Source organism: Abramis brama, assembly GCF_963993115.1.
Source record: "Abramis brama genome assembly, chromosome: 12".
NCBI classification, from domain to species: Eukaryota; Metazoa; Chordata; class Actinopteri; order Cypriniformes; family Leuciscidae; genus Abramis; species Abramis brama.
In genome coordinates this window covers 20,416,252-20,434,860 of record NC_139974.1, presented here as the reverse complement: position 1 = coordinate 20,434,860, position 18,609 = coordinate 20,416,252, and the positions used below count along the sequence as shown (strand labels likewise).

General features: G+C 39.0%; 1 protein-coding gene across 1 annotated transcript in view; it reads left to right on the top strand.

The window, feature by feature from the left end:
* Window positions 1–18,609, top strand: part of LOC311094227 (retinoic acid receptor beta-like) — a 263,942-nt gene that overhangs the window by 67,993 nt on the left and 177,340 nt on the right. Inside the window, exon 2 of the mRNA XM_084132015.1 lies at window positions 8,069–8,217. Within this exon, the coding sequence (XP_083988141.1) occupies window positions 8,069–8,217 (149 nt within the window). The remainder of the gene's footprint in view (window positions 1–8,068; window positions 8,218–18,609) is intronic.

Genomic DNA, 18,609 nt, shown 5'->3' with positions numbered 1-18,609 from the left:
TTTTGAGATCATTGTCTAAGAAACCAGCTGTTACCTATAGAGAGTGAAGCAGCTTACTCGGTTCTCACTTGCACCAGAGCTGTAGATTAGACTCAGGTAGACTTTCAAGGCAAAGTTTCAAATGTATAAAGCCACTCAGACTAAAATTTTAGTTTGAAGTGTGTCACAATTGTAAGAATGACATAATTTTATTTTAGTCTTATTCCTAGACTTAAGAATAAGTTTGATTCATAAAGGTTCCTATGTGTTACAACTAGTTCTCAGATCCTAAATTATTTAAGAGTGCTGGAGAGGTATCCTAATCTAGTTAGGAGTAACAAGATGGTGGCAGAGAGGAGTAGACCACACACTTTCCAACAAAATATAATGTATTTGAGTTATAAGATGACAGGGAGTTGATAAAATGATGCAAGCTTGATCATCAAGGTATTCTTTTTGTAACCATCATAGAAAGAAATTTAATAACTTCTCTCACTCTACAAATCAATTCTCTAACTGCAGAAATGAAAGTAATAATTGAAAAATTATTACTGATATGATAATTAGAAAATGATAAATTATTGAAAATAAATTAAAGTAATTTTTCTTCACTTATAAGATTGATAATATCAGGGACAAAATTATAACTATGCAACCGTCTACTACAGTATCGCATCAGGGAGTGCATTGTAGGCTCCCTAAGGAAAAATTCGATTCATTTATTGCTATAGGAGAGGAAGAATTCGCTAAACTCATTAACCCTCTGAGGTCTGAGCTGTTTTCTGGGCCCTGGAGGTGTTCTGACATGCTCTGACATTTGTGGTTATTTCTGTTACTTGTGACATTTTCATGGCTAAAGTCTAATTACACTGTATTCAGCACAAACTCTGCTACAATAATATATCAGCAGCATGTATGTAAAAGTTTGTAGTTTTGAGATAATGACATTTATGCGTGGTTTGTGAAAATACAAAAAAAAAATCTCACTGAAATAAGGCCATGAAACCCATACTGATTATTTCTTCACAAGACTTTTGAAAATTGTATGACATAGCCTAGAATATTTGCTCTAAAACTATGTGAAAATCACCCTGACTGCTCGTTCAGATAAGACAATATATTGATTTAAAATTTTTACGACGTGTTTTGTGTGAAAAAGCTTTATGCGGAGGTCATTAATATGTAAGCTTTTCACACCTGAGAAAGACAAAGACCGTCCCCTAACGGCCCTATTAGGAGCTATCAGGCCCTGTCATTCTGAGCAACCTTGCACAATACTGTAAATGAGGAGATTTAAAAAAGAATGGCTTTTAAATTGTTTGGATTTATTTACAACACAACATAATCCAAAGATACACAACAAATGCCAAAAAAGCACTTATTGAAAACAATGATCCAAAGACAGAGACCTTTGTGCCATTCCTAAAAACATTGTACATACCTTTCATTTCCAAGGTGTTTGATTTTCACTTTACCATGTTCATGTACAGAGACTCATGTGGATGTTGAAGTCCTCAGTGGCATCTGGGCCCTGAAAAAAAAAGTGAACATACTGATATCAAGAGAAAGGCCTGCACGATTTTGGAAATAAATATTAGATTTTTCTGGTTAAAATTGCTTTTTAAAATTCACAGAATACACACACACACACACACACACACACACACACAAATGTTTCCAACAATATATAATATAATGAACACCAGGTCTGTTGTGCCTTGTAGGCATAATGCAGTGCTGGATAAAATAATAATAACAATAACCTATAGCAGTATAAATCTTCCAAAAGATTTCAGTAACAACTAAGCTAGAGAAAAATATATTGATTATCATGTTACTTCAAATGTTTCCATTCGTTATGATGATATGAAATGAGATAATAGTAAAAACATTAAGCTGTTTGGTGCGTTTTGCTTTCATCCAAAATATGATACATTCAAACGCGATCGCGCTGCAAAATATGATACATTCAAACGCGATCGCGATCCAAAATATGATACATTCAAACGCGATCGCGCTCAAATATAAAACATTATGGTTACCATATACATATCTACGTTTGAGCAGATATCCACAAACACAGTAACAGTAAACACGGGTCTAAATATTATAATATTCCCCATATATCTAGCAACAGTTCAACTGCAACGTGACATTTATCCAACAATAACAAACTAATATGTAAGAATTTCTTACCTTACATCTTTCTTGTCTTCTTCTTCTTCTGAGGTAAATCCAATGTAAGCTCAGGCGCGTCTTTCAAACTCGACGAAAAGTGAAGTGAAGTGTTTTGGTGTTTTGTTGTTGAGGTAATGAGCGAGTTCGCGTTCCATGTGGAGATTTGCATGTGAATCTCTTTTGCGCGAGTGGGCGTGGCCAAATTAAATCTAATGAGCAAGCGTTTGAGATACTGGACATCTTGTTGGTTTTATACAAATTACTTAAACAGAGAATATTTGTTTTCGTTTTGAATCCGATCATTTAAAAGTACACACTTAAATGTTTATAAAGGTATATGGCTCATAAATGTGTGACAAGTATTCGCTGAGTTTTGTTTCAGTTTATAGACGTGCTCAAGAAAAAAAAGTTATCCGCGACGGAGAGGCAGAACGCACACCCTGTTTATTTTCTTTATTTTACAAAAGCACAATGTTTTGATTTGATTGTAAGTGGACACATAAAAAAGTAGAAATATAACAGATTCTTTTTTTATATTTCTTTTTTCTGTATGACCATAAATGACGGAGTAATTTAAGTTTATAGTGCTACAATGTGGAGAAAATCCAGCAAAACGCGCCCGCGCGTTTGCCGACCTCAGAGGGTTAAATCATCTAAACCGACAACATGTATGTTAGACCTTATACAGACTAAAAAATGTTTAAGACTGAAAGAGATGCTTCCAGAGGTCATAGATCCTCTTCTTACTATCATCAATTCATCTTTGTCTCTAGGATACGTACCAAAAACCTTTAAGCTGGCTATGATTAAACCGCTTGTTAAAAAAACTTGATCCTACAGAATTAGTCAATTACAGGCCGATCTCGAATCTACCCTTTCTGTCAAAGATACTAGAAAAGGCAGTATCTTCACAACTATGTTCCTTTTTAGAAAGAAATTATATCTACGAGGATTTTCAGTCAGGATTTAGACCGTACCATAGTACCGAGACAGCTCTCATTAGAGTCACAAATGATTTGCTCTTATCATCCGATCGTGGTTGTATCTCTCTATTGGTGTTACTCGATCTTAGTGCTGCATTTGACATTATTGACCACAACATTCTTTTAAATAGACTTGAAAATTATGTTGGCATTAGTGGAATTGCATTAGCATGGTTTAAATCATACTTATCAGTTTGTAGCAGTAAATGAAGAAATGTCTTATCGATCACAAGTTCAATATGGCGTACCACAAGGCTCAGTACTAGGACCACTGCTGTTCACTCTGTACATGCTACCATTAGGAGATATCATTAGGAACCATGGAATTAGCTTTCACTGTTATGCCGATGATACTCAGCTCTATATTTCTTCACAACCTAACGAAAACTACCAATTCACAAAATTAACGGAATGCATAGCTGATATAAAAAATTGGATGACTAGTAATTTCTAATTTCTAATTTCTAAGATTCTAATTATTGGACAAAAAACTTCCTCACGTAATAACCTAGAATACTGTCAAACACTTGATGGCTGCTCTGTTAATTCTTCGTCGTCGGTTAGGAACCTGGGTGTCACCTCTTTGATACCAATCTTTCATTTGAAAGTCACGTGTCTAGTATCTGTAAAACCACATTTTTCCATCTTAAAAATATATCTAAATTACCCCATATGCTCTCATTGACAAATGCAGAACAATTAGTTCATGCGTTCATGACCTCAAGGCTAGATTATTGTAATGCTTTACTGGGTGGTTGCCCTGCACGCTTAATAAACAAACTACAGCTGGTCCAAAACGCAGCAGCTCGAGTTCTATGACCATATTAGCCCTGTTCTGTCAACACTGCATTGGCTCCCTATTAAACATCGTATACATTTTAAAATATTGCGCGAGCTCTTAACGCATTATAGTCCTTCACGTCTATTGCGATCTCAAAATTCCGGCCAGTTGATAATACCTAGAATATCAAAATCAACTGCTGGCGGTAGATCCTTTTCCTATTCCTATCTTCCTACCATTGTCCGGGAAGCAGACACACTCTGTCAGTTCAAAGCTAGACTAAAAACACATCTCTTTGACCTAGCATACACATAACACATTATAGACTTCTATAATTCAGTGTTAGGCTGCATAGATCAGGTCAGCCGGAACCGGGAACACTTCCCATAAATCCTGATGTACTCTGTGTTTTTGTTTATCCCGAGGTTTTCCCGCAGCCTGCTGGATCCAGGCTGTATCCAGATCTGATGAAGGACCTGCGCCTGGACCCGATGTCATAGCGGGGTGCTAAAGTGCCAACTAGTTTCTCCTTATGGAGGATCCCTTTACCACTCTACAGATAAAGCGTTGTCGGGAAAATTCGGTTCGCATATCTACCCCGAAGTGATAAAATTCTGTATCAAAATGTTAAGGCCAGACAAGTAGTTTTTTAAGGCTTGGTTTGTAGGGAATTACAAACCTGCGCACATACATTCAAATGTGCATACCAATAGACTGAACTCGTTATACGCCTGTGCACGCCATGAGCGCTCTCACAGGTTTCGCGTTTAAAGTCTGTGTAGAGTTTCCTGTTAAAACGGTGTCGTGTTAGCGGCCCCTAAGTTAATAACTAATGATCGTTGTGACGGAAGTGAATCAATCAAATTAACTTTAGCTGGAAAATAACTTTATTCAAGAACTGCTATAAAGCCAAAACAATCTCTGTTACTTTAAACTATCCTTGTATCTCTGTAAAGCCGCTTTGGAATAATCTACATTGTTAAAAGCGCTATATAAATGAAGATGACTTGACTTGACTTGACTTGATTTTTTGGTGAAATTGCAGCAGTGCACCGGTGATGACTTGGGCCCCATCAGTCCACAGTAAGTAGGCCTGTCACGATAACTACTTTTTGTTGTGCGATATATTGTCCCAGAAATAATTGCGATAAACGATATTATTGTCATTTTAAGACCATTTTATGTCACTGAATATATTATCATAATATACATGGGTGAATGTGAGGCTATATGTAAAGCGCTTTGGTGGCCATAGGTCTGTGAAAGCGCTATATAAATGCAGTCCATTTACCATTTACAGTAACAGCAAAACAATGCAAGTAGGCCTACACACTTTCAAATGAAAACAACCTTTTAATTCCTTAGATCACGGAAATTAAGTGTCAAAAAATTAATTTGAAATTTGAATAAGTAGTAAATAAACATTTTATTAAAAAAAAAAAGTGCAAAGTAACAAGTAAATAAACAGAGCAATTCCAATAGGGTCCTCACACCATCGGTGCTCAGGCCCTAAAAACACACTTGCAAATGCACAAAAGGCACTTATGGAGATTTTCCATTTCCCCTGTCCTTCTTTTCTCTGTGAAGAAAGGGTGCACGCTATTGCTGAAAACACAAACCCTAGCAGTCAGATGTCCATATGAACAAAGACACAGAAGCTTCCAACAGGCCATGTCTGCTAAAACTGTTTTTCTTTAGTGTGCACCATTTTGCGCTGTGACGTTTATATTTGCAGCAGAACAGTGGATAAATGACAAATGACACCCTTTTCACCATGTCGATGGCCGCTCTGTGTATGAAGGAACTGCCTGAGCCCCGCTGTTGGTGACATTCATTATGTAAACATAATAGGCGATATATTGTGTCACCAAAAACTATTGAGAATGAGATCATGTACAATTATTGTGCGATTAGTCAATATATTGATTATTGCGACAGGCCTAAGTAGGGGTGCGGGAAAAAATCTATTCATATATGAATCGCGATTCTATCTTCTATTTGCATCGATTCACAAATTTCAAAAATCAATTTTCTAAAGTGTTATACTTCTGTAACTTCACAGTACTACTTAAAGTTATTGACGTTAATCACAATAAGTCACGAACAAGGACTCAACGCAGTGCTCTTGCTGGCGGACACAGAACGAAAAAAGGGGCACTCTCACATACACGCGATCTCTAATTCAGTTCTCTTTCACAGCTACACACACAATTATGTCAAAATGCACATAGTGTGGACTGTGGAGTATTCAATGTAAACAGAATATGTAATGACCTACATGAAATAAAACAAATGGGAGAAAATCAGATGTGTAACTATATCCGTGCATTCATTCTTAAAGGGACAGCAGCCAAACTGTTGTCATCTGTTTCATTAATATTCATTAAAAACAAAACAAAAAAAAACATACTGCTTTTGACTAAATCACTTTTGTATCTTTAATATGAATCAATTTATATTTAATTCATACAGTGAAGACTATACAGTGTTTTGTTTTTACAGATGATTATTCAATTTCGGTAGTATTTCTTACTACATGTTAAATAAACCTACTGCACCTGAAAAATTTTGTTTATTTAATTTGTATATTTTTTCTTTTGTATTTGTCCTTTTGTTTGTAATTTGATGCTTTGTTCCTATTTTTAATATCAAAAATAAAATAAAATTTCTTTATTACAAAAGAGTGTGTGTAATGATTGTAGTCAGCTTAAAGGGCATTTGTTTTATAATATTGGGTGACTAAAATGAGAAGACAAACCAAATAAATTTCAAGGTTCACATTTAATTCAGTAGGATTTTTTTTCTTTTAGACCTATTAAACTGTCTACTGCAGTCAAATAAGAAAAGTAACACAAAACTATAATCAAATATATACACATATCGAATCTAAATTTTGTTCAAAATCGAGAATCAATTTTAATTGAATCGTGACCTCAAGAATCGATTTTAATCTAATCGTGAGGTACCAAAAGATTCCCACCCCTCGTAAGCAGGGTCTTACTGTATATAACTCTATTTTGACACTAACCAAACCAAAAATAGTAAGGAAGTTCATTGACTTTTCAACTGACTTTCAAACCATGCAGCAAAAGCAACTTTTAAACATAAAAACTTTTATGAGGATTGCAGTCTTCCCTGGAGTTGTTGGAGCCATTTATAGAACTCATGTTAACATCATGGCTCCAACTGTAAATGAGGAGACATATATTAATATAAAAGGATTCCATGACATCAATACTTATTTGTGATAATTTTGCACAATGCAAAACAAATATTTTAAATAACACAACACACAAACTAACACACAAAGGCACAAACACCAATAGTCTTAATTTGTTGTTTAAGTATTTATGAGAAATTGAATTTATTTTGAAGCATGCTGTAATATGTATTATGTTTTATCTATGTTTTAATATGTTTTAACATAGGTTATGTGTTTGGATGTGCCTGTGATGGGCCCGTGATGTTGTGTGTTTTAAGCCCTATTGAAATAGCCCCCTGTGGGATAAATAAAGTTGCAAACTATAACTAATTGCAAACTATATACTATAAATGTTCCAGTCTCTTAATTATATGATTTTATTATTATTATTACATTCATTGATTGGTGTCATGCTGCCGTGACTAACCGTCCAGACTCACTATTGGCTGATTTAGAGGTTTAGAGGTGCTACCTCAGTTAGCACTTTGAAAGTGAACTGAAAGTTGCTTTTAATTTCTTTATAAATAGCTCCTACTCTTATACATGTCCTACTTTTTACACACAAAAAAATGACACTTCAGTCAAAGTTTAAGCCTATACTTAAGAGTATTTTTGAGAAGTTTTATACATATGGCCGCAGGACTTTTGTCAGATGCAAGTCAAGCGTTGCTAACTGTATGCCTATATTTAGCATTTACATTATTCTTTTTGCTGGTATGTTTGACTTGACATGCTTTATTTCCAAAAGACGAGCATGCATTAGTTACATAGAGGTTGAGCACTTGTGTTTTATTTCTGCTGTTTTCATTGTATGTATCAATTACCATTTTATTCATTGCATTTATTGTCTCAAGTAAACTGCTTACAAGTATGAAGTCATGTCTGAAGCCAGTTTTCATCTCAATCATAATCGGCCATGTTTCTTGTCTCTTTCTGCCCCAACAGCCATTGAAACACAGAGCACCAGTTCTGAGGAGTTGGTCCCCAGCCCTCCTTCACCTCTACCCCCTCCTCGTGTCTACAAACCCTGCTTTGTCTGCCAGGACAAGTCCTCGGGGTACCACTATGGTGTCAGTGCTTGTGAAGGCTGCAAGGTAAACATGCTATCCAATACCAAATGGAACCCATTCAATAAATATTCAGGTTTTCACGCCTGCACATTCTACTACCCTGGCCCCAGGTCTGCCCACTAAACAAACTGAGGTTCAAACCCATTTGTGTTAAATTATTTACACTGAGTGCTATAGAGCTTCAGCCTAAGCTAAATTATCTTTAATGCTGTCTGAAAGTCTGATTGTGGAGTAATGCAGGTCTCACAGGTTCTTGCAGGATATCTCAACATGAATACACTCTTATGCCATGCTAACACTATCAGTGTTTATGGGATTGACGACCGCATTTTCTTCAAAATGTCCTGTCCACACAACAGCCTACATTTGTGGCACAAATTTTATACTCGAGCGAGAGCAGAGCATTTGAGTTTCACACAGACCACAAAACTGATGAGAGCAGCTCCAGTGTATGACAAAGACTAAAACCTTCAGATGACACACAGCTCATATGCACTATTTCTTTTCAGAAGTTATTATGATACAAATGTATATGTAGCTACTTGTTTAAGCTAAGAGATAAAATCTAAATCTCTTTACACAAGCACTCATCAATGTGGGTGTCTATTGTTGTTGCCATCTCCAGTAGTCTGTCATTGTTGTTGTACCATCTCATTGGTTTATTTTGAAACAACAACAAGTGAACTGTGAAACAACTGTGAAACAACAAGCCTTGGGAAACGTTGCCACCTTATGAACAAACAAATTAGTGCAACAAAAAAAACGTCTTGGGTTACGACTATAACCCTCGTTCCCTGAGAAGGGAATGAGACACTGCGTCGAGAATCGACACTTTGGGGAATGCCTTCAGCGTGACGCGTCTGAAGCCTGTATGGAACTAGTCCAATCTTGATTGGTGTTGCGTCATGACGTCACTCGTGACGGTGATGCGGAAGCTATAAAAGGACGCCGGATCACAACAGCATCAGCTTCTGATTGGTCGAGGCAAGTAGTTCTCAGGAGCGCGAGAAGTGTGGCCGAGGGACGCAGCGTCTCAGGGAACGAGGGTTACAGTTATAACCCGACACATTCCCTTTCGAGGGAACTCACGCTGCGTCGAGAATCGACACTTTGGGGAACAAAATGCCCACTGCGCCACACTGAGAGATGTATGCCCTGGTGTGAAGCAATGTGGCACACTCAAGACGAGAGAACTTGTGAACCCGGTGTAGAGGGCAGATCCAGACTGTAATGTTTTATGAAGGTGTGTGGGGAGGCCCAGCCTGCAGCATCACAGACCTCTTGAAGGGAAACTCCTGCTAGCAGAGCTTTAGAGGAAGCCACTCCTCTGGTTGAGTGGGCTCTTATCAGAAGAGGCGAAGGCAAGCTGTGCGCCTCGTAAGCTGAAGAAATAGTTTCTACTATCCATCTGCTGATAGTTTGCTTTGAAGCAGGGGAACCCTTCTTAGGTGACCCAAAACACACGAGTAGCTGGTCCGACTTCCTCCAGCCCGAGGTTCTTTGAACATAAGCCTCCGGGGCTCGGACCGGGCATAATAAATGTAGTTTAGCTTGCTCATCCGACACATGCGGTGGAGGATGGAATGCCTGAAGAATTATAGACCGTGCCACATTTGTCAGCACCTTAGGCACATAGCCGGGTCTAGGGTGGAGAATGACCCTTACTCTGCCAGGAGTGAACTTGAGGCAAGAGGGAGCAACGGATAGCGCCTGCAGGTCCCCAACTCTTTTTAGGGATGTAATAGCGAGCAGGAAGGCTACCTTTAAAGATACAAATTTCTCAGACACCTCATCCAAGGGTTCGAAGGGTGCCAGAGATAACCCCTCAAGAACCACTGCCAGGTCCCACGTGGGGTCCCTGGGCTGGATGACAGGCCTCACCCTCCTAGCTCCATGAAGGAAATGTACTATAAGTGGGTGTCTCCCCAAGGTGCCCACCCTTAGAGGCGTGTGGAAAGCAGCTACAGCCGCCACATAGACCTTAAGCGTGGATGGGGAGAGCCCGTCAGAGAAGCGACTCTGGAGGAACTCCAGCACTGAAGCCACTGGACAGTTAACTGGGTCCAACTGATGTTCTCTGCACCATAAGTTGAATACATTCCATTTTAATGCATACAGTTTCCTCGTGGAGGGGGCTCTAGAGTTTAAGATGGACTCGACAACCTCAGTTGAGAGACCAGCATTTACGAGTTGGTCCCCCTCAGGGGCCAGACCCACAGCTTCTACAGCTCTGGCCGAAGGTGAAATATTGTGCCCTCGGCCTGAGAAAGAAGGTCCCTCCTGATCGGGATTTGCCATGGAGGTCCTGCTAGAAGAGCCATGATGTCCGAAAACCATACTCGGGCCGGCCAGTATGGGGCATACTAGGAGCAAGCTGATCCCGTACCGCCGGACCCTCTCTAGAACCCCTGGGAGCAAAAGCGCTCGGCCATGCCTGCACCATGGCATCCAGTCCCAGAGGAGCTGGATGCGTGAGGGAGAACCAGAGCGGACAGTGAGAGTTCTCATGAGAGGCGAACAGATCCACTTCCACCTGACCAAACTCCCTCCATATCAACTCCACCGTCTCGAGGTGGAGTCTCCATTCCCCGGGCCTCAGCCCCTGCCTCGACAGGATGTCTGCTCCCACATTGTTGTCCCAGGGAATAAACATTGCTCTGACTGAGAGACCACAGAAGAACCTGATGTGCCAATCTGCATAGAGGGCGCGATCTCAGGCCCCCCTGTCGATTTATATATGAGATCACCAACGTATTTTCTGTTCGCACTAGAACATGATGACCTATGAGGTCCGGAAGGAAATGTCTGAGAGCCAGAAATACTGCCAACATCTCCAGGCAATTGATGTGCCATGAAAGATGATGGTCCTTCCAAAGACCCCTGGTGTAGCAGCCTTCCATGACTGCAACCCAACCTGTGAGGGATGCATCCGTGGTCAAAATTTTTCTCTGACACGGTGCCCCCAACACAGGACCTTGGGACAGGAACCACGGTTTCTTCCACATGACCAAAGAACGAAGGCATCTGCGCGTTACTTTGATCGTGCGAAATGGGTTCCCCCTCGGGGAAAACCCTCTGGTCCGGAGCCACCACTGCAGGGCCCTCATATACAGCAGGCCAAAAGGAATCACGTTGGATGCTGCTGCTAGAAGACCCAGAACCCTTTGAAAATGTTTGACAGTGATGGTCTGGCCTAGCTTGATACTCGTTACTGTGGTCAAGATGGTGTTTATCCGAGCAGGAGACAACTGTGCCCGCATCGTGACTGAGTCCCATACTGCCCCCAGGAAAATGGTTCTCTGTAGAGGAATTAATGAACTCTTCTTGACATTGAGTCTTAATCCTAAGAACCTTAGAATATTCAGAAAAACATCTCGATGTTGAACCACCATTTCCTTTGACTGTGCCAGAATGAGCCAGTCGTCAATGTAGTTGAGGATGCGAATGCCTTGAAGTCTCAGAGGAGCAAGAGCAGCATCCATGCATTCCGTGAAGGTGCGAGGTGACAGTGCTAGGCTGAATGGAAGATCTCTGTACTGATATGCTTTTCCCCCAAAAGCGAACCTTAGAAACTTCCTGTGTTGGGGAAGGATGGATATGTGGAAGTGAGCATCTTTTAGATATATCGTGACAAACCAGTCCTCGGACCTGATCTGACTCATGATAATAGGTATGGTTAGCCTTTTGAACCTGAATCTCCTCAGAGACCGGTTCAATACCCTGAGATCTATAATAGGACGTAACCCCCCATCCTTCTTAAGAACTATGAAGTACCGGCTGTAGAACCCGGCCTCCCTCCCCTGAGGAGGAACCTGCTCTATGGCTTCCTTTGTTAAGACGCTGCCCGTGCATGCTCCACTCCCAGACAAACAACACAGAGCGAGTGTGTATCACCCTTGCTCAAATAGCACGGGCAAGGGGACGCACACTGTCTGAATCGCTTATCTTGACTTTTGCTCGCCATGATATCTTTTAATGTAGAGATAACGTGAGACAAACAACACCAAATAAGACACACAGTCACACAGAACGCTTGCTGAAGAACAGAAGCTGACGCTGTTGTGATCCGGCGTCCTTTTATAGCTTCCGCATCACCGTCACATGCGACGTCACGAGTGACGTCATGACGCAACACCAATCAAAATTAGACTAGTTCCATACAGGCTTCAGACGCGTCACGAAAGTTGACTAAGTTGACTTAGTCGTCCCAAAGTGTCGATTCTCGACGCAGCGCGAGTTCCCTCGAAAGGGAACTCAAGGTGCATGTGGGAGCTAAGTTTGTAATGATCAGCCCAATCGGTTGAGTTACATGGATTAAAAATGGAGTCAGATTAAACTGTGTGAGGTTGGGAGTGTTTAAAAAGATGAGACAAACAACAGAAATAGAATGAATAAATAACATGTATTTACAGTGATCACAGGGAACTTAAAACTACACAATGAAACTAAAATAACTTAGGCTGTTAAAAGAGTGCATTTTCACCATACCGTAAATCCATTAGAATCATACCCCTGGTTTCACAGACTAGGCTTAAGCCTAGTTTCAAACTAAAATGCATGTTTGAGCTGTTTTAACTGAAAGCAACTTTTATATTTAGCTTATATTTATATTTAGTGTCCACGTATTTATTTAATTGTTGAGTTGCTAAGTAATAATTTCCTCTGCGGGGTGGCCAATCAGAATTTAGTGAGGGTCTGTGCCATGTAGATCCGCCCCTGGATATTATTAGCTGAAAGTAACGACACAGTGTGAAAGCAGAGGCCGGCAATCACACATGCGAAAACAGGCAGAAATATTTGCGTGCTTTCAAGGTGAGAATTGCGGGGAGTTGTATCTTTGTGAATATGTATCTTCATATTTACTTGTAAATATTAATATACAATTCTATAGCTCTGATTGATTTTAAAGTTTCATTTGGCCGCCTGCCACTAAGATGGGTCATTGCCCTCTTTGGCTTGCTGAATGTACAAGGCAAACTGTCTGCTTAAATACACTGAAATAAGAATGCGATATTTATCTTTCAATCAGTTACAGGCCATTCACACAGAATTGATTTTTGCAGTTAAAAACTTGAGATGCAGGCCACTGCTGGTCTAGTTAAACTTAAACTTATTTTAACATTTATATGTAACAAGCAAAATATTTATCCGAACTGATGCAGCGGAACTGATATCTTTCTCACATTAGTTTTTAATGTTATTTAAAGTACATTATGATAAATGTTTTGCTGGTTACATATAAATGCAACATTTCAGCTGTAAATAAATTTTAAATGTTAGCTGGATAATGTTCATTACCATAGTGATGTATGTTTATGCTGAAAAATAATTCTATAATAATAATTAAAAAACATCTTTCAAGTGTAGTTAGTTAGCTCATGTGATTTATGTTTTGTTCTTCAGAACTTCTGCTAAGGGAACATAGTGAGCATCGATGCGCCCTGGTTTTCATTGTGGGACTTTTTTGGGAGCGAACGTTTCGGTTCACTGGCAGGATTTTGCGATTGAGCTAGCCCATAAAATGGCAGACTATATTTTACTGTTATTTAAATTTCAAATAACATTAGATTTCACTAATGTCTGTTTTTTAGGTGTGTATAAAAACAATAATAACATTAACTGTAATGGGGTTATAATGAATCTATTGCATTTACTAAAAAAAAAATAATGAAAGGAACATAACTAGTAGGGGATTCATGTGATTTTTTTATTATTTTTTTTATCTTTAATTTGAGGAATTAAACTGATAATTTAAAACTGTGGACAATGACTTTTATTAACACTTATTTTTAGTAACATTTCTTTTTTCAACATTTTAAAAATTTTAGACATAATGTGTTGCATTGATTATACTTTCATACATTTTATTTGTTTTATAGTCATACAATAGGCACATTTGCACATTGCTCACTGCACAGGAGAACACTTGATACAGAATAACATTTTTAAATAAAATGAAAATGATTTAGACTTATTCATCCAATTAATGATGAAGAACAAGAAGGTCCCCAGTTTGAGTCCCGGCTTAGTGTGGAGGCCTTTTTGTGTTTGTATGTTCTCCCAGAGCTCCAGTTTCCCCCACAATCCAAAAATACATGAAGGTTAGGTGAATTGTAGACACTAAGTTGTCCATAGGTGTGTATGCGTGTTAATGTGTGTATGAGCACTGTGATGGACTGCAGCCTAGGATCCTGGGATAAGGATCCATCATCCCTGCAACACTCCAACGGGACAAGTTGATAATCAATAAATATATAATCAAAATAATCATAGAAACCTACTTGAAAATAAGATTATTCAGGTGCTCTAAGCGATGTCACACGTTTTTTTGGCCAAAACATTTTTTTGTCACATACAGCAAACATCTCCTCACTATCTGCTAGCTGCCTGTCCTCTGAACACACTGTAAAAAAACACGGTCTCTGTAGACAGCCCAGGCTCCACAAACGGCAAGAAAAACAAACTAGCCCAGTCTGGACCACGAAACATAACAAACAGTAGGTGCGTTTCCATTGCACATTTGCGCAAAACTCATTTTTACTAAATATCGACAAAAAACTATTGCGAAATGACGCCGTTTCCATTAACCGATGTTATCAAATCAAATCAAATCAAGTATATTTGTATAGCGCTTTTCACAATACAGATTGTATCAAAGCAGCTTCACAGTATTAAATTAAAATAAAATAATACAACAAGGTTTGTTTCTAGTGGAATTTATTGATTGATATAATAAAATTAAATATCCCCAAAATATCCCCAACTGAGCAAGCCAAAGGCAACAGTGGCAAGGAACCGAAAAAACTCCAAGTGACCTAATGGTGTCCTAAAACTCCATCAGGTGACCTAATGGAGAAAAAAAAAACCTTGGGAGAACCCAGGCTCAGTCGGGGGCCAGTTCTTACAGAACTGTAAGATTAACAATATTATATGAATGCCTGGCCGAAAAGATGCGTCTTTAATCTAGTTTTAAACTGGGAGAGCGAGTCCGAGCAACGGACAGTATCAGGAAGACTATTCCAGAGTTTCGGAGCCAAATGTGAAAATGCTCTCCCTCCTTTGGTTGATCTGGATATCCTAGGTATGACCAAAAGCCTCGAATTTATTGATCTTAAAGAGCGCGATGGATTATAGGGCGATAGAAGATCCATTAAATAGACTGGAGCTAAGCCGTTTAGGGCTTTATAAGTCAGTAGCAATACCTTGTAATTAATACGGAACTTTATAGGTAGCCAATGCAGTGATGATAAAATCGGTGTTATATGATCATATTTTCTTGATCTAGTAAGAACTCTAGCAGCGGCATTTTGGACTAACTGTAGCTTGTTTATTGAGGATGCAGGACAACCAGCTAATAAAGCATTACAGTAATCTAGTCTCAAGGTCATGAATGCATGAACTAACTTTTCTGCATCAGAAACTGATAGCATATTACGTAGCTTAGCAATGTTTCTAAGGTGGAAAAAGGCTGTTTTTGTAACATACGAAATATGATTTTCAAAAGACAGGTTACAATCGATTATAACACCCAGGTCTTTTACTGTAGAGGATAAAGTAACAGGACATCCTACTATGTCAAAGTTGTATTGTGAGAGGTTCTGTGGGCGGTTTTTTGAACCGATAAGTATTACCTCTGTCTTATCTGGATTTAATAAAAGAAAATTACGTCATTGCGTCATCCAATCTTTTATATCTTTAACACACTCTGTCAATTTGGATAATTTAGCGTTTTCATCCGGCCGTGATGAAATATATATTTGAGTGTCATCAGCATAACAATGGAAACTAATTCCATGTTTCCTTATAATATTTCCAAGTGGCATCATATATATTGAGAATAATAGAGGGCCTAACACAGATCCCTGCGGCACTCCATAGTTTACTGAAGTTATGATAGATTTTTCTCCATTTAAATAGACAAAATGGTAGCGGTCAGATAAGTATGATCTAAACCAGCTTAATGCTTGTCCTTGAACACCAGTATAATTTTGTAGTCGATCTAAGAGTATTGTGTGATCTATAGTATCGAACGCAGCACTTAGATCAAGTAAAACTAGTATTGAGATACAGCCTTGGTCAGAAGCTAAAAGTAAATCATTTGTGATTTTAACGAGCGCAGTTTCAGTGCTATGGTGCGGCCTGTTATGCGACTAAAACTTAATTTTTCCTCTCGCGATAAGTCATTCCAAAAATCATAGCAACGGACGTTGGTAGGTTTATATATCTCAGCCACCACGTTGGCCATTATTATTAATCAAAGGAGCTGTATGTGTTATCCAATCATTAATGGCAAGGAAATACCCTTATACTTGAGAGCAGCACATATGAGGTGTTTCTGGGTGTTTCTCACTCATTTCTGCTTCAAGGACTTGATTGTGGCATTTCTTTGAGGTTTAGAATCCAGTATTATTTTATGAATTTAATAAAGAACTCTGTCTCGTATTCTGTCCAAACATACCGTGTCATCTACGTCAGGTGACCTGTAAATGCGCAAAAACTGTTTCCATTACAGTTTTGCAAAATATTTCTTTTTCAAATTGCCTGAAAAACCACCTCATGTGAGCGTAAAAACTTTTTTGCGATAAATGGGAGTTTTTGCGAAATTGACGTGTTTCCATTGGGCGTATTTTCAATTCGCAATTTCAATTTGCGTAATTTGAAGGGTAATGGAAACGCGGCTACTGTTCCAGCCAATAACCGACAAGAATGATTTGGGGGTGGGGGTTAAGAGAAGGGCGGGGAGTGGAGGAGAGAGAAGCATGAAGAGGGAAGTTAGCTAGAGGAGAGATGTCCTAGACAACAACTAACGTTAAAAATGTATATTCTTGAGAATTTTGATATGGCCAGCACACGACCAAAGAGACGACGTTCCGATGAACAAATAACAAAGAATAGGAAAAGGAGAAGGAATGCGCAAAGTCCCGAATTTACATCGGAAAAGCGTTCAAAGGGTGGTGAGAACTCCTCCGGCAGAAGGGCTTCCAATCCGAAATTCAGGTGGCTCTGTTTTTGCTGGACAGGTGGGTAAATCCAGTTTGTTTTTTCTAAATGGTTCATGACTGTTTCAGGAAGCACGGAAAGGAGGGGGTGGGGGGATGGGACGAGGAGGAGGGAGGGTCGAGCTAGCCTCCGTTTTGTTTGACAATACTTTGAACGTCAACAAGAAGTGACGTCACCCAACATTGCTTAGAGCACCTTTAATATAGTGATTATTAGACTTACATATCCATTTACACACTCATTCTGGACCATGTGGTGAGAGAGAAAGTGATGCAAAAATAGCATATCCAGGCTAGATTGCCTTTGAAAGGGTGACATTAACAGCTTTAAAGGATTAGAATAAGGATTATAGAATATTTCTGTGTCAAATACAGTAACGTCCCTCTGGACACAGCACCATTGTAAGGGACTTGTTCTAAGGATGAACTTCACGGAATAATAGGCTCAAGGGTGCTCTATAGCCACTGGGTCTAAAACACACACACACACACACACACACACACGTTTCAAGTTCAAAGTACAGAGCCATGTTTCACTGTCAAAGAAAAATGCTAATTGGTAATTGTGCCATGTATGATTGTGTGTCTGACATGGGGAAACTTTAATTCAGTTCAATTCACATTTATTTGTATAGCGCTTTTCACAATACATATTGTTTCAAGCTGCTTTAAAGAAAATTCATGTCTACATTACAATTTAAAGTGATCTGTTATCAGACTGTGTCCAAGTAATGAATTTCAGAAATGTACATATAAAAATCACGCAGTTAGCTAAAATCATGTATAAGTTTTAGGCAGAAACAATGAACTCATTAAAGTAATTAATTACAAGTTGTGAACATAATGATTACAATATATAGAAAATTTAGGAAAACTTTATGTTTAGATGCTGGTGAGGTCTGGATGTACAATCACAAAGGCAGAAAAATTTATAACCACACGTAAGCATCACAGACACACTAATACATCATGGGGTGGTCACACTAGATTGTAAGCCTGCAGTAAATATATAGGCAGTGAGATATGTCACTCTCCAAGGCTTCTGTTTTAAATAAATTATAAATCAAAAATGGAATTGTTAAAGGGTAACTCTCACCAAAATGCAACCTAGGGACGGGCCGAGCGCAAGTGGAAAAAGGACAAATTGCAGGTCTCATATGAAATTATGAGAAATTCACTTTCTTCGTTTCAGAGGGCAGCCAAAGCTGCTAAGTGTAAATATTTTTCTGATCTGATTACGAAAAATCGGCAAAACCCTCATGTCCTCTTTTCCACTATTGACTCTGTGCTAAATCCACCTGTTAATCTTTTCCCTGAGCCTTCTGTCTCCCTTTGTTAAAGGGGACATATCATGCTAAATCCACTTTTTTAGCCCTTAAATGCATTTTGTTGTATATTTGGAGTGTTTAGAAGTACA